The sequence below is a fragment of the Calliopsis andreniformis genome, chromosome 3, assembly GCF_051401765.1.
Source record: "Calliopsis andreniformis isolate RMS-2024a chromosome 3, iyCalAndr_principal, whole genome shotgun sequence".
Classification (NCBI taxonomy): Eukaryota; Metazoa; Arthropoda; class Insecta; order Hymenoptera; family Andrenidae; genus Calliopsis; species Calliopsis andreniformis.
In genome coordinates this window covers 7,151,097-7,163,356 of record NC_135064.1, presented here as the reverse complement: position 1 = coordinate 7,163,356, position 12,260 = coordinate 7,151,097, and the positions used below count along the sequence as shown (strand labels likewise).

Below are 12,260 nucleotides of genomic sequence, written 5' to 3'. Positions count from 1 at the left end.
CGAGTCGTGGAACTTTCCATCGATTTTCCTCGAGCGTCGCTGGCGTGGTACATTTTATAAATTCTATAAAATCCCTCCGCCACGTGATACTCGCCGCTCCTTTTATACCACCCCGTTTCCTCTTCTCGTGATCCTCCCCTTTTTACAGCAACTTCTTCCTTTTCTGTTGATACAGGTTAAGGCTCGTTACGAGAAATTCTCGTGCAGAGCTAACATAGAAGCAGTTAGGCAATCGTCCGTGCCTCGCTCCTGAAATCACACGAACACCTGAACGACGAGAAATTTATCACATCAATCTCACGTATATGTCGATTATTTCTGAACGTGGCCTACAATTCATGCTCCGTAAAGCTTCTGATATAATGGCAACGTTTAATCCCTTGACGTTGAGATCGGTGCTTTGTACGAAGTTAGTGCTTCATGGGACAAATCGTATAATACAAAATTTTAGTTTTCAGATATAGTAGAACCTCGATTAACCGAACTTCACACATTCAAAATTTCTGGTACATACTTTGTGTTGCGCATATTGGACGTAATAATAATAGGGGTATAGTAAAATATCGATTAGGTGTTTAAACGTAGGGGATGAAGATCGATTAGCTATGAAAAGGGTGCTTCACGTTTGAATCTCCTGGTGTTTCGGATAATCGAGATGCTACTCTACTAACACACATTATCCTGTGAAGAAAATCACTAATAACAATTATTTGATTCTCATTTAAATGCTCTGGGTACCCTCTAATAGGTATCATACATTTACTATCATTTGTAATTTTAAGACATTCAGCACTATAATGGTTATGGATGATTGATACTTTAGATTGTTTTCTTAAAACATTTACAATACATGTTTTGACTTTTATAAACTTTTGTACGTCCATCATGTAATTAAAAGAAGTTGAAAAGTAACAAGTGTACAATTGAAAGATCGTGCAACACGTAGAAAAATTATTTAGTGATGAACAATAAGATATTTGTAATTAAAACGATAGATATTTGTTGACAAAAATATAATTAATTCAGTATTTATCTAGTACATAATTCCTAAGTAAAATGATGAGGAATTTCATCGTATGATTTAGTGATATACTGAACATGTGATGTTAAAAAAGTTACAATCATTTATTTAGGTGGTAAAATACATGATTATCTGTGTTGTATGCAAAATTTTCTGCGAAGTATTAAGAATCCTGATATATGTTGAATCTTGGTATATTTGTCAGCTAATTAATATCACAACTAATATTTACAATTCTCAAGAGAGCAACCCGAAACCCACCACGAATTAAATAATGAAAACGGATTGTTTCGGTTCTAATTCTATTGTCAAACAACTTGAGTACGAATTAAATAATATTTAAGCAGATAATATTTAAGTAAGGATAATAACTCATTGTTCAATCTGATCAAATTTTATTAAAAATAGAGATAAAAGCAACTATTTGGAATAATATTTCAAATAATTCACCTCATTGCAATGTTTCAAAATTTGAAAACGCAATAATTAGAATAATTTCAATTTGTATATCGAATTGAGTTGCCGTATTTGTACAGTACAGATTTAGTTACAATATTTGTGCAGAGTATTTACTTTGTTATTTCTGGTAGTAAAATTTTCAATATAATTATTTCTGGAAATGACATAAATTAGTTGTATTTTACAATCAGCATAACTATAAATTAAATACTACGTTATAATAAATGTGTCGAGATTTTATTATCTAAGTGTTACCTAAATCTGACTATGTATGAGTACATCAACCAATTTAATTTAAATCTACTACTAATTTGATAGCAATTATCTATTTTAGGTAACATGTAATTTTGATTAAATAGATTAAGGTGATTTGTTTACGTAATTTCATATAGAAATGTAATTTTCAGCTACTTATAATTATTTTAGGGTACCAATAATTTTATTTCTCAGCGTCAGACTTAATAGCCCATACGAACTTTCATTTTTTTTCTACACCAGTATCAAATGTCTATAGTATGCACCATACTACAGCTCTGACTAGGACAGTTCTAAATAATATTTGAATAATTATTATTTGTATTAGAAAACACAAGATATTTCATATTTCTAATTTTCACTTCCTTTTACACAGTATTTCTGCAGATAAAAATGCGTCGTTGAATATTACTAATAAAGTTGAGATTAATTTGCGTTAATTTTTTCTAAAACATGACATCTGAATAATCTGCGCGTAAGTTTTCCAACTATCCTTGTAAATCTTCAAGGCTACCATTTAATTGCGTGCGTACATGTATATCTGCTTGGCATGCCGATTCAATTTCAAAAGGAAAATAATGTAACGAACACACCCTTCTTTATTACTTATCTCTTCAACCGTGCCAAGTAGGTACACCTTCAGCCATTCTATGTAGACACGCTCTTGTCTCGTGTGTATTAGTCACTTTTAAAACCCATTAGCGAATTCCGGCGATACCATTACGACTCTCATAAATATAAAAGAGCATCGATCGAGTCTATTGAGAAGCAGCATATACCGACCAGAAAATTATGCACCCATTCAAGGTTATTGAACATAAATTATTGTGCTCCATTATTCGAACAGAGCCCCGTGACATTGTTTCGAGGAAGCTTCTGAATCCTTAAGCTTTATTCAGATTAGTCAAGTCACTTGTATTAAAGTAACTTGAATATCAAGTTCATGTCCACACAAGTCGAACTACTTCAATTCAAGTGGTTTAAATTCCAAAGTAACTTGAATTCATGTTGTCATATAATAGTAATAGAAATGGCGTCGAAAAAAGTGGTATGTAATAGTTACTTGTTTATTTATCTCTCAAACAAAATATGTACTTTTGACAACTGCCTCGACGTTCACATGTTTGCCAATTTGCTTGAAATTTATATTGTACAGTCACTGATCTCTGTATCTGGATACGAAGTAGGATTTAGCTTGATGAGAGCAATAAAATTGCTGCCATATTTTTAAAATACAACAAGCGCGACGTTTGTGGGCGGTCATAGGTACTAAGTTCCTAATTCACATGTATGCTCATTTTTTCTGTACAATTTACACAATCCAGAATATATGGAGTATTTTGTAGAAAATCGAAGCAGGAATTATAAATCAGTATGAAATTTCAATAAGCGAGGCGTCGGACAGCTTACAAGTAAGCATGTGAATTGAAAACACCAGTACCATGACCGCCCACAAGCGCCACGCATGTTGTGTTCTTACAACATGGCGGCACTTCTATTGCTCTCATTAGCGGCCTATGCTCAGAAGCCCCATGTCGTATCCACATATAGAGATCAGTGATTACAGTACACATCTATCAATATGTATTTCAAACTGTATTGCCATATTGCGGGACAAAATGTCTCCCAGTGATGTTGTGAACTAAAAAAGTGAGGATAACGCAAGCAATATGGTCAAATATCGTGTGGGACTCACACTATTCTACTCTATGACGTCACTGAAAAATATTTTGTCCCGAAAAATGGCAATACTGATTTCAACGTAAGGAAAAGTTGGAAAGGTCTCAATTTCACTTAAAGCCTAAGATGATATTTTAATTCAAGTAAAATAAAACGTTCACATTGGTCAAGTTGTCTCAAATCAGTTACCTTCAAGCCAGTTGAATTCAACTTGACAGATCTGAACGCGCTAAGACGAAATAATAACGTCAAAGGATATTTTAAATTAAATAAAATAGCACATTCAGATCGGTCAAATTATCTCAAATCACTTGCTTTCAAGCCACTTGAATTTAAGTAACTAGACTGAACTGGACATGCCTAGATGAAATAGAAATTTGAGGAGATATTTCAAGTCAAGTAAAATAACACGTTAAGATTGATCAAATTGTTTCAACTCATTTGCTTTCAAGCTACTTGAATTCAAGTAATTTGACTAATCTGAACCAGTTTTAATGTCAAGTTAAATTCTCGGTAATAACATTCAAATATCAACTTTCACGTCACACGAGATTGAAACTGGCGAATTTCAGAATTCCTTAACAACGTCTCGTAAAACGCTCATGCATCGTAAAAAAGGTGGCATTCCTTCCCAAGTGTCTATATCTTTTCAACAAAAGCGAGCACTTCCCCCATGGAGCCCAGATAATCGAGTCTACAAAAGAGACTGAAATAAAAAGTACCATAAGGAAGTCGACTATCGATTTTTCTGATCGATATAAATATTAATCAAGTGCAGAGCTGCGCGATCGGAAAACCGAATCGCTTGTGCTCGTCCGCGGGGACCGTTTCCTGTAACGCAGCAATCTCAGCGGACATAGTGCTTTGGTTTACGTCCGAGCTGCTTTTACTGCTCCTAAAATAAGGATCCTCAGTATCCAAGCGAAAGCATACATGCATTCGTGGTAATCGCGGCATCGAGAGCACGCTTGCGGCTTGGGTTTACGCGCGTTCGGCTTTGTTCGTATCGTAGCGCGGCAGTTTCTTCGAGCAATTCTGATAGAATGGATCGAATAGCTTGTTACTGCACGAACTCGTATCCTCATCCATTTATATCTGGTCGTTTTATCGGCGGAGGTTACAGAATTCCAAAGCATATCGACAAACGTTATTTCTTTCTTCTTCTCTTTCGATCACTTTTCTGCATTTCGTCATCCTCCAATTCTACAACGAAGCGGTTCAGAGCACGGGCGATGAGGGGAAGTAGATTTGCATAGGTGAATTAGAAATTGAGGAAATAGTTACACTCGGACCTCGATTATGCGAAGTAGGGTAAACTCGAGTTAGTTCATGATACGAGTTACTTCGTGAAATTTTTTTCAGTCGTTTCGATATTGGAAACCATGCATCTAATTTAATTGAAAAAATGAGTAATATATACTAGACCCTTAAGAGTCGAACCACACTATCAAATATGCGATCTGCTTACAGATTAAATAACGGTTAAATAACAGAAATTTTGAATATTCCAGTTTCAGGTAATCGGTTCTACTGTATTTGAAAGTTGCATTTAACTGAGGTTCATAAAGCACTCGATAACTTATGATGTACAAAATTTCGTTTAAAATGTTGTAATGTATATGATACATGTATTTTTAAGTGCTCACGTTTATATTGAGGGACTGAAATTTGCAGAATTTCAGGTACAAAAATGTGCTTTAATCCTTCATGTTCTACAGGAATTTAAAAATTCGACTTACGTTGAACCGTGTAATATTTTAAACAACACATGTTATTTGAATAATTTTAAGAAATTAAAAATATATATACTAGTAAAATAATGACCTAATTATCTTCTTAAGGCTCCAATCATAGTTCCATACATTGCGTTTAATGTTGCATTTTACGTGTCACAAAGTGCAAATTAATATTACTTTACAATATAAGAAACTTGCTGATGTTTGATGACATTTTTGTCGGTCTAACTAAATGTCGATTATAAACTGAACAAATCGTGTTGTACGCAGTGGATAGAAAGACAATCGATTTATAAAATTCTGTTAAGCCTTTAATCGGCTTTTAGTTAGTTCGACAAAATTGTTGTCGAACGTGTGCGCTTAGGCTTATCAGAGCTGTTGCAGAACTTAGTGCTTAAAAAGTCAAATCGGTTGCTCGAAGTTCTGCACTTTCACAAAAGCAGCAGTGAATATATTAAGACTATCGTTCTCTGCTCCATCCGTAGTAGTTTCTACGAGATAGTAAAGATAGGTAAAACGACGGATGGAGCAGAGACCGATAGCCTTAATATGTTCACAGCTGCTTTTGTAAAACCGTGAAACCTGGAACAACCGATTTGCCTCTTTCAGTGCTGAGTTGTGCAATAAGCATAGATGCGCAATGTAAATGACTAAAAATACGCAAATGGATTTTTCCAGAACGGAAACGTCATTGATGGCCAACGATTCAATTTCTCTGCAACTTGCAACATGGGCGCCACGTGGCAACGCACTGGTCTACGTGTACCAGAACAACATCTTTTACAGGCCAGAAGCAGAAGCGACTATCGACCATCAAATCACGAATACTGGAGAATTCGGGACAATTTATAACGGTGTGCCAGACTGGGTGTACGAAGGTAAGCTCCTTTGCTGAAAGTTGTCGCCGAATCCACTTTATTATTCATGGAATTCTTTGAATCTAATCACTTCGGTGTCACTTCGCGAGAGATGTTCAACGTAATGTATCAGTTTTGTCAAGCATCTAGCCCGGTCGACGCGCAGGTAATGATATTCTCTGTGATGCAGAAGTTATATTAGAGAGGCGGTTCTTTCAGTTGCTGTATTTAATCGGGGAACTCGTACCTTTGAGTGCTGTATCTTCTAAAATTTGTCTCTTACGTCAGTAAACGGAATTCCGTGCATACCATTACATTAAAGTTCATAGCTTCTATAATAACAGGGAAACCACTGTCTACCAGTTCTTCTGGAATAAACAAGCATCACACGGTTGAATTCACGTAGCTTGAAGCGGAAGCAGCGTTATCGCGACGAGCTAGTTGTGCACGTTCGCTATGAAACGCATACTTCAAAAATAAACTGGTCCCACGCATAACAACAGAATGTTCGAACGAGTCGAATGAAAGGGCGTAGTCGCAATTTCCAAACCGCGAGCTGGCAGTTTCATGCGCAACCAGCGTTCAATTTGCCGCGTAATTATTTTTAACGGGCTCGTAGCTTCGCAAAATTTTTAATTGCCCGTTCCGCTGGCTACCGTTTATATTGGATTTTCAACTGCGTCAAGCGCGATTACATGCATCGGGTTAAGCAGGCTTCATCTTTTTATCTAGAGGTGGGATTGAGCGATTATTTTTGGAATTTTCACGGAAACTTTTAGTCACTTTTTATCGAGTACATGCTGCCAGAGTTTCATTTATGATTAAGTTTTTGGTCGGAGGTAAAAATCCAGCGATTGAAAAAAGAAGGGATTCATGCTCTAGCATTTTAATTTACCGAGAAGGTGATTATTACTTTTCTATTGGCAGCTATCAGAGCCAACAGCCAATTTGCATTCACAGATCTATTAGATAGGGATCCTAATGCGTCCTAGGGTAATTAGGTAGTAATAATTTCGAATTCATTTAGACATCAATTAAAAGCCACAAAATCAATTAGATTGGCTTCAGTAAAATAAGAACCCAATTAATGGATCATTGTTCAAACAGCGTTGACTATTCTAGCCTACAGTTCTATAACGTTCAGTTACATTCTATTCAACCATTTTCTAATTTTCATAGATATGTCATGTTAATGAGCTGTGAGAATTGTCATGGATTGACGTGTTATCTATAGAAGACTGGGAATCTAATTCTTAGTAAATAAAAAGATGCTAGTGTATATTTAGCTTCAATCATCAGGTTTTCTTAGAAAAACTATATTAAAACTAAAATATTATAAAGACGAAACATTTTTTTAGGTCTATCAATATTTGAAGAATTAAGTTTTAGGCGTTTTCTCGAACTAAAATTAACGAACAGAAAAATTCAAAATTATATGCAACGTATTATTCTTAATTGTTACCACAATTCATGTTGTAAAATTTAACGTTAATTTAAATGGAATAAAACCAAAAAATTAATTTTGCTCAAGTAGCAGCCAAGTAAATAGGAAATATTGATTTTGCCATTAAAGCTTTTACCTTCACAGGTAACTGAAAGTAACTATTGCAGGTTTTTACATAATTTTGGTACGAGCTATAAAGAACCATTTATTTTATATGAATCTAAAATTTAAAATAAGTTGGTTCAAGAGAAACGTGTTTAAAGCTTTCCCTACACTTTCAAATGGGATGTACACTCATACATTGTAATACAGAATGTTCTGTACCTTGTAGTGCAAGCCCGAAGGTTACGATTCTACTGAAAAAACTTAATGGAAAATATTCGCGATTTCGTGCTTCAGTTTCGAAAAAATTGATTTTCAATTTCAAATTAATATGTTCATGGAATTAGGTACTTGAGTAAGGGAAACGCTTTCCCCTTACAATAGATATAATCAGTAGTCAGACTATGAATGTTCCTTTTACCTTGTACATAAACCCTTTGGGTACCAAAATGTATTACTTTGAGGCATGCATATTATCTTGAAATTTAAGATCAATTTTCTCGAAAATGAAGCTAAAAATCAAAAGACCCTAGGTACTCTGGAGTTTTAAAATATTTTATTACTTTTTCATACAGTATCATCATTCCTTTTTTTGCGTAGCAATATACAGGGCTTTCGAAAATAGGTGTCAGATATTTTAATAGATAATTCTACTGGTCAAAATACTGTAGGATCTTGATTATCCAAAGTACCATGAGATTCAAACCTAAAGCATTCTTTTGATATCTAGCTTTATTTTTTTCAGTAAATTATTATTATTTCACTATTACTTCACTGTACACGTCCTACTGTACCATTATTATTATTATACTCAATATACGCAACCTTAAATAATAGAAAGTTTGAGTATATGAAGTTCGGTTAATGGAGGTTCTACTGTAGACTGGAAATGAAAAATGACAAAATTGCAGTTAAGACTTCGTTGCGGAGTTATTAATTGAAGAAACGTCGAAAAAACTCATAAAATGTGTCTGACTTGAGACTTATCCTATCGCCAACGTGAACTAGTCGGGTCAAAAACAACGAAATCAGTATTTTCTCAACAATTAATAACTCTGAAACGAAGCCTCAAATGCATTTTTATCATTCTTAATTTTCGTCTTTTCTTAGCATATAAAATCGCCTCTTAAAATTGTTCACATCTCTTTTCGAACACTCTGTATTTATCTCATATTTTCGTAAATGAAAGGGACGTCTTATTTCACAATAAATTCATGTAGATGTACAAGGTGCCCCCTAATAAGTGGGCAAAATAATTCAAGAACTGATTTAAAACCTAGAAATATTGAAAAAAGGTCATATAAACATATGTCTTATTATGACCGTGTTTATGAGGTGATGCATGTAAGACCTGTTTTTTTAATAGTGTTGAAATACTTTGATATAAAACTGAACAAGGATTTGAATCAATTCGGGGAATATCAAGGAGTATTAGAAGTATAGTTTCATCGATGACGAGGCGTCTCCAAACATGCGTTGAAATGCAAGGTAGTCATTTTGAACATCTCTTATGAAAGCAATCAGCTACAAAATGACAGAACACAAAACTCGCTATATCTCGTAAAGAAGGTCAAATAGAACAGATGATTGTATGAACTTTTTCATTACTTTTAGATGCTATATCAGCATCTGAAGTATTGTCAACTTATTACGGGACACCCTGTAGAATTTCTTCCAATCCATATTTCAACTTTGTAATTTGGTTACTTTAAATTTCGCAATTTGGGTATACTCTGTATAAATTAGTAATTAAGAAACGCCATCGTGTCTTGCATATGACGTATTTTCGAACTCTAAAAAAGCATATTGAAGCATTTGGAATACACGAATACATTCGAAGCTTTAAAAGTAATGAAGAAATATGATTTTAAATATGATGAAATAAGCCCTTAATGATTAAGGTTATATATTTCTCAAACAAAATATGTACTTTTGACAATTGCATCGACGTTCATATGTTTGCCAATTTGCTTGAAATTTATATTGTACAGTCACTGATCTATATATCTGGATACGAAGTAGGGTTTAGCTTGATGAGAGCAATAAAATTGCCATCACATTTTTAAAATACAACAAGCACGACGTTTGTGGGCGGTCATAGGTACTAAGTTCCTAATTCACATGTATGCTCATTTTTTCTGTACAATTTACACAATCCAGAATATGTAGTATTTTGTAGAAAATCGAAGCTGGAATTATAAATCAGTATGAAATTTCAATAAGTTGAGGCGAAGCTTTAAAAGTAATGAAGAAATATGATTTTATCCCCTTTGAACGAGAATAAGCCCTTAATAATTAAGACATTATCTCGGTGAGAAGTTCGTACTCTGACCCCCGCAAATCTAATCATCCTCTCGTTCCTATCAACAACCCCCCGCGCGTGGTGGCCCAGAAGCAATTAACAGGCAGCGAACGGTGGGAAAAGAAATCCCCGGTCGAATCGTCGTTATCGCGGCCAGGTTAACATGATTCATCTGACGAGCCGAGCACCCGGCGCAATATTTTTTCGCCGGCCCTTTAGCGACACGTCGGCGCGCTTTATACGTGTGCCGGATGAGTTTTTGCCGCGGTACCAGGAACAATAATATGTGCCGCGACCGTAATTCACACAGCTGATGCTCCGGGGGACGTTGCACACGTTTGCATATTTCTGAGCCTTCATCAGCCGTGTCTCTCGCCACCCAGTGTCGTCCTTCGCCTCGTATTTTGCTAAATCGCGCGGGCGCGAGCGCACAGCCACGAGGATAACAGATGAAGCATAAAAATTCATCAGAACAGCCCGCCGCGGACGAAAGAAGCAGGCGAAGACTTTTTCGTCTCTTTCGGGGGCTGGCCTGATTCGCCTCGCCGCGTTGAATGGAATCTCCTTGCCACCGTAAATATTTAAACCCGTTTCGGTATTAATGTTGTGCTCCGATCTTCCGTTGCCAGGAGTCGTTTGAACGCTTTCTCGGCCTGCGTCCGCTGGAATTCGATTAGACGGTAAGGGATTTGGGTAAACCTCGTTTTGTATTAATTGTACTGCCGATTGTTGGGGATTCTGTTGGATTGCGGTCTGGGCTCTGATCGAAACACAGGATTGCTGAATTCTGAACGACATTGATAGAAGAGTCGGTGAACTTACTGTTTACTCGTGGAGTTGTTGTGCTTTTACCTGGGGGAATAGACTGGCGGATTAGGACAAAGTCAGACGTAGTGAATAAGCTGGTCCAGTTTGTCGGTGGGCACTGAAGTAATGCATTGTAAATCAAATCTTTAGGTCTGGAAGGTAAGGAGTAAATCAAAGACGAAAATAAAAGGTGACAAAATGGAAGTGCTCTTGTGGAAAATAGCGTAAGTGTCAAAATTAAGAAATTTTGTTTTTGTCAAAAAACTGTTCTGTGTGGCACATTCTATCATTTTTTAAACAAAAGAGACAATTTTTGTTTCAGAGTTATTTATTAGTGCAGAAACGTTTGAAGTTCGCGTGCTATGTGTCTGACTTAGAATTTATTGTACTACTGACGTGCTGAAGTGTCTTGCTGACGTGAAAACTAAATGTTGCGTTGTCATGATATTGGACTTATTGTCACGATATTAACAGCTTAATATCAGCGTGTTTCTATATTTGCAATTGAAGGGCAAACTGACCTGTCAGATGCTTTTGTTTGCAAAATATTGACGTTTAAAGTTTTTAACTTCAGTACTATCTTATGGACTTGTGTCTTCTTGAACCCTTATTATTAAGTAAAAAAATTCTTTTACTGTCCTTTTTTCTTTCTGAAAATGTAAATTCTATGTTTTGGATCTCAGTTAAAGCCTTAACTCGAATTTTTTGAAAATGTGACATAGATCATTTTCCTTTACAGACATGGATATGTATATCCTCTATACTGTTATGACGCAAAAATACATCATCCGTAATAAAATATTAAAGCCACAAAATTAATGTAGGTTTGATTTCTTAGTGTCATTCTAAACAGTATCATACAGGATATCTGGTAAAACCTGTATCGTCACATTGTCGTGACACTATCAGTTATACATAGTTTCTATCGTAATGGAGTAAGACTCACGATAATAATTTCTCAATGAAATATAAAAATCCATATCTAGGGAATAGATTTCACATCTATTTCAAAGATCGACTAATAAGGATCAATGTTAGAAAAACTTTTATGCAAAAATGTGGGATAAGCAGAGAATACTCGGAAAAAATGAAAAACATACAAGGCGTGTACAACACAGAATGTAATTTCAACAATAATAAAAAACTAATTTCCAGTTTCATTTTAGCTGGCAGACGATTTCGTGTTAAAGTATTCTTTTTTCGTATGGGATCTTTTACTTTCTGTACAAGTTTGCAGAACATTTTTTCGTTAATACGTAAAAAAAATTTCAAATCTTTCCGTACAAGTTCACAAAATTATCAAAAGCTCATAACTTATTTCTTTTACCCTAATGAATCCATTTTCGTACTCAAACTACTTTTCCATTTCATACTAATTCCATTATTTCCAAAATTTATAATGTCGCTAACAACACAAACCGCTGCCAGCCCACCCTCAAATAGGGATTAGAGTTGATGCATGTTGGACAGTGAATTGTTAATTCTTTAAAGGGTTGTGTCGCATATACATGTACATCATGGTCTAAACCAATCAATCGCAGAAATTACGAACATATACGATTATGAAAATTCTTATCTATCTCAATATTTATGACAG

The 12,260-nt window shown here is 35.3% G+C and overlaps 1 protein-coding gene across 5 annotated transcripts in view; it reads left to right on the top strand.

The window, feature by feature from the left end:
- The window catches only part of LOC143177133 (venom dipeptidyl peptidase 4), a 280,040-nt gene that overhangs the window by 144,071 nt on the left and 123,709 nt on the right, over window positions 1-12,260 (top strand). For all 5 annotated transcript variants that reach the window (XM_076374932.1, XM_076374931.1, XM_076374930.1 and 2 more), the window contains exon 7: window positions 5,830-6,029. In XM_076374932.1, coding sequence (XP_076231047.1) covers window positions 5,830-6,029 — 200 coding nt within the window. The remainder of the gene's footprint in view (window positions 1-5,829; window positions 6,030-12,260) is intronic.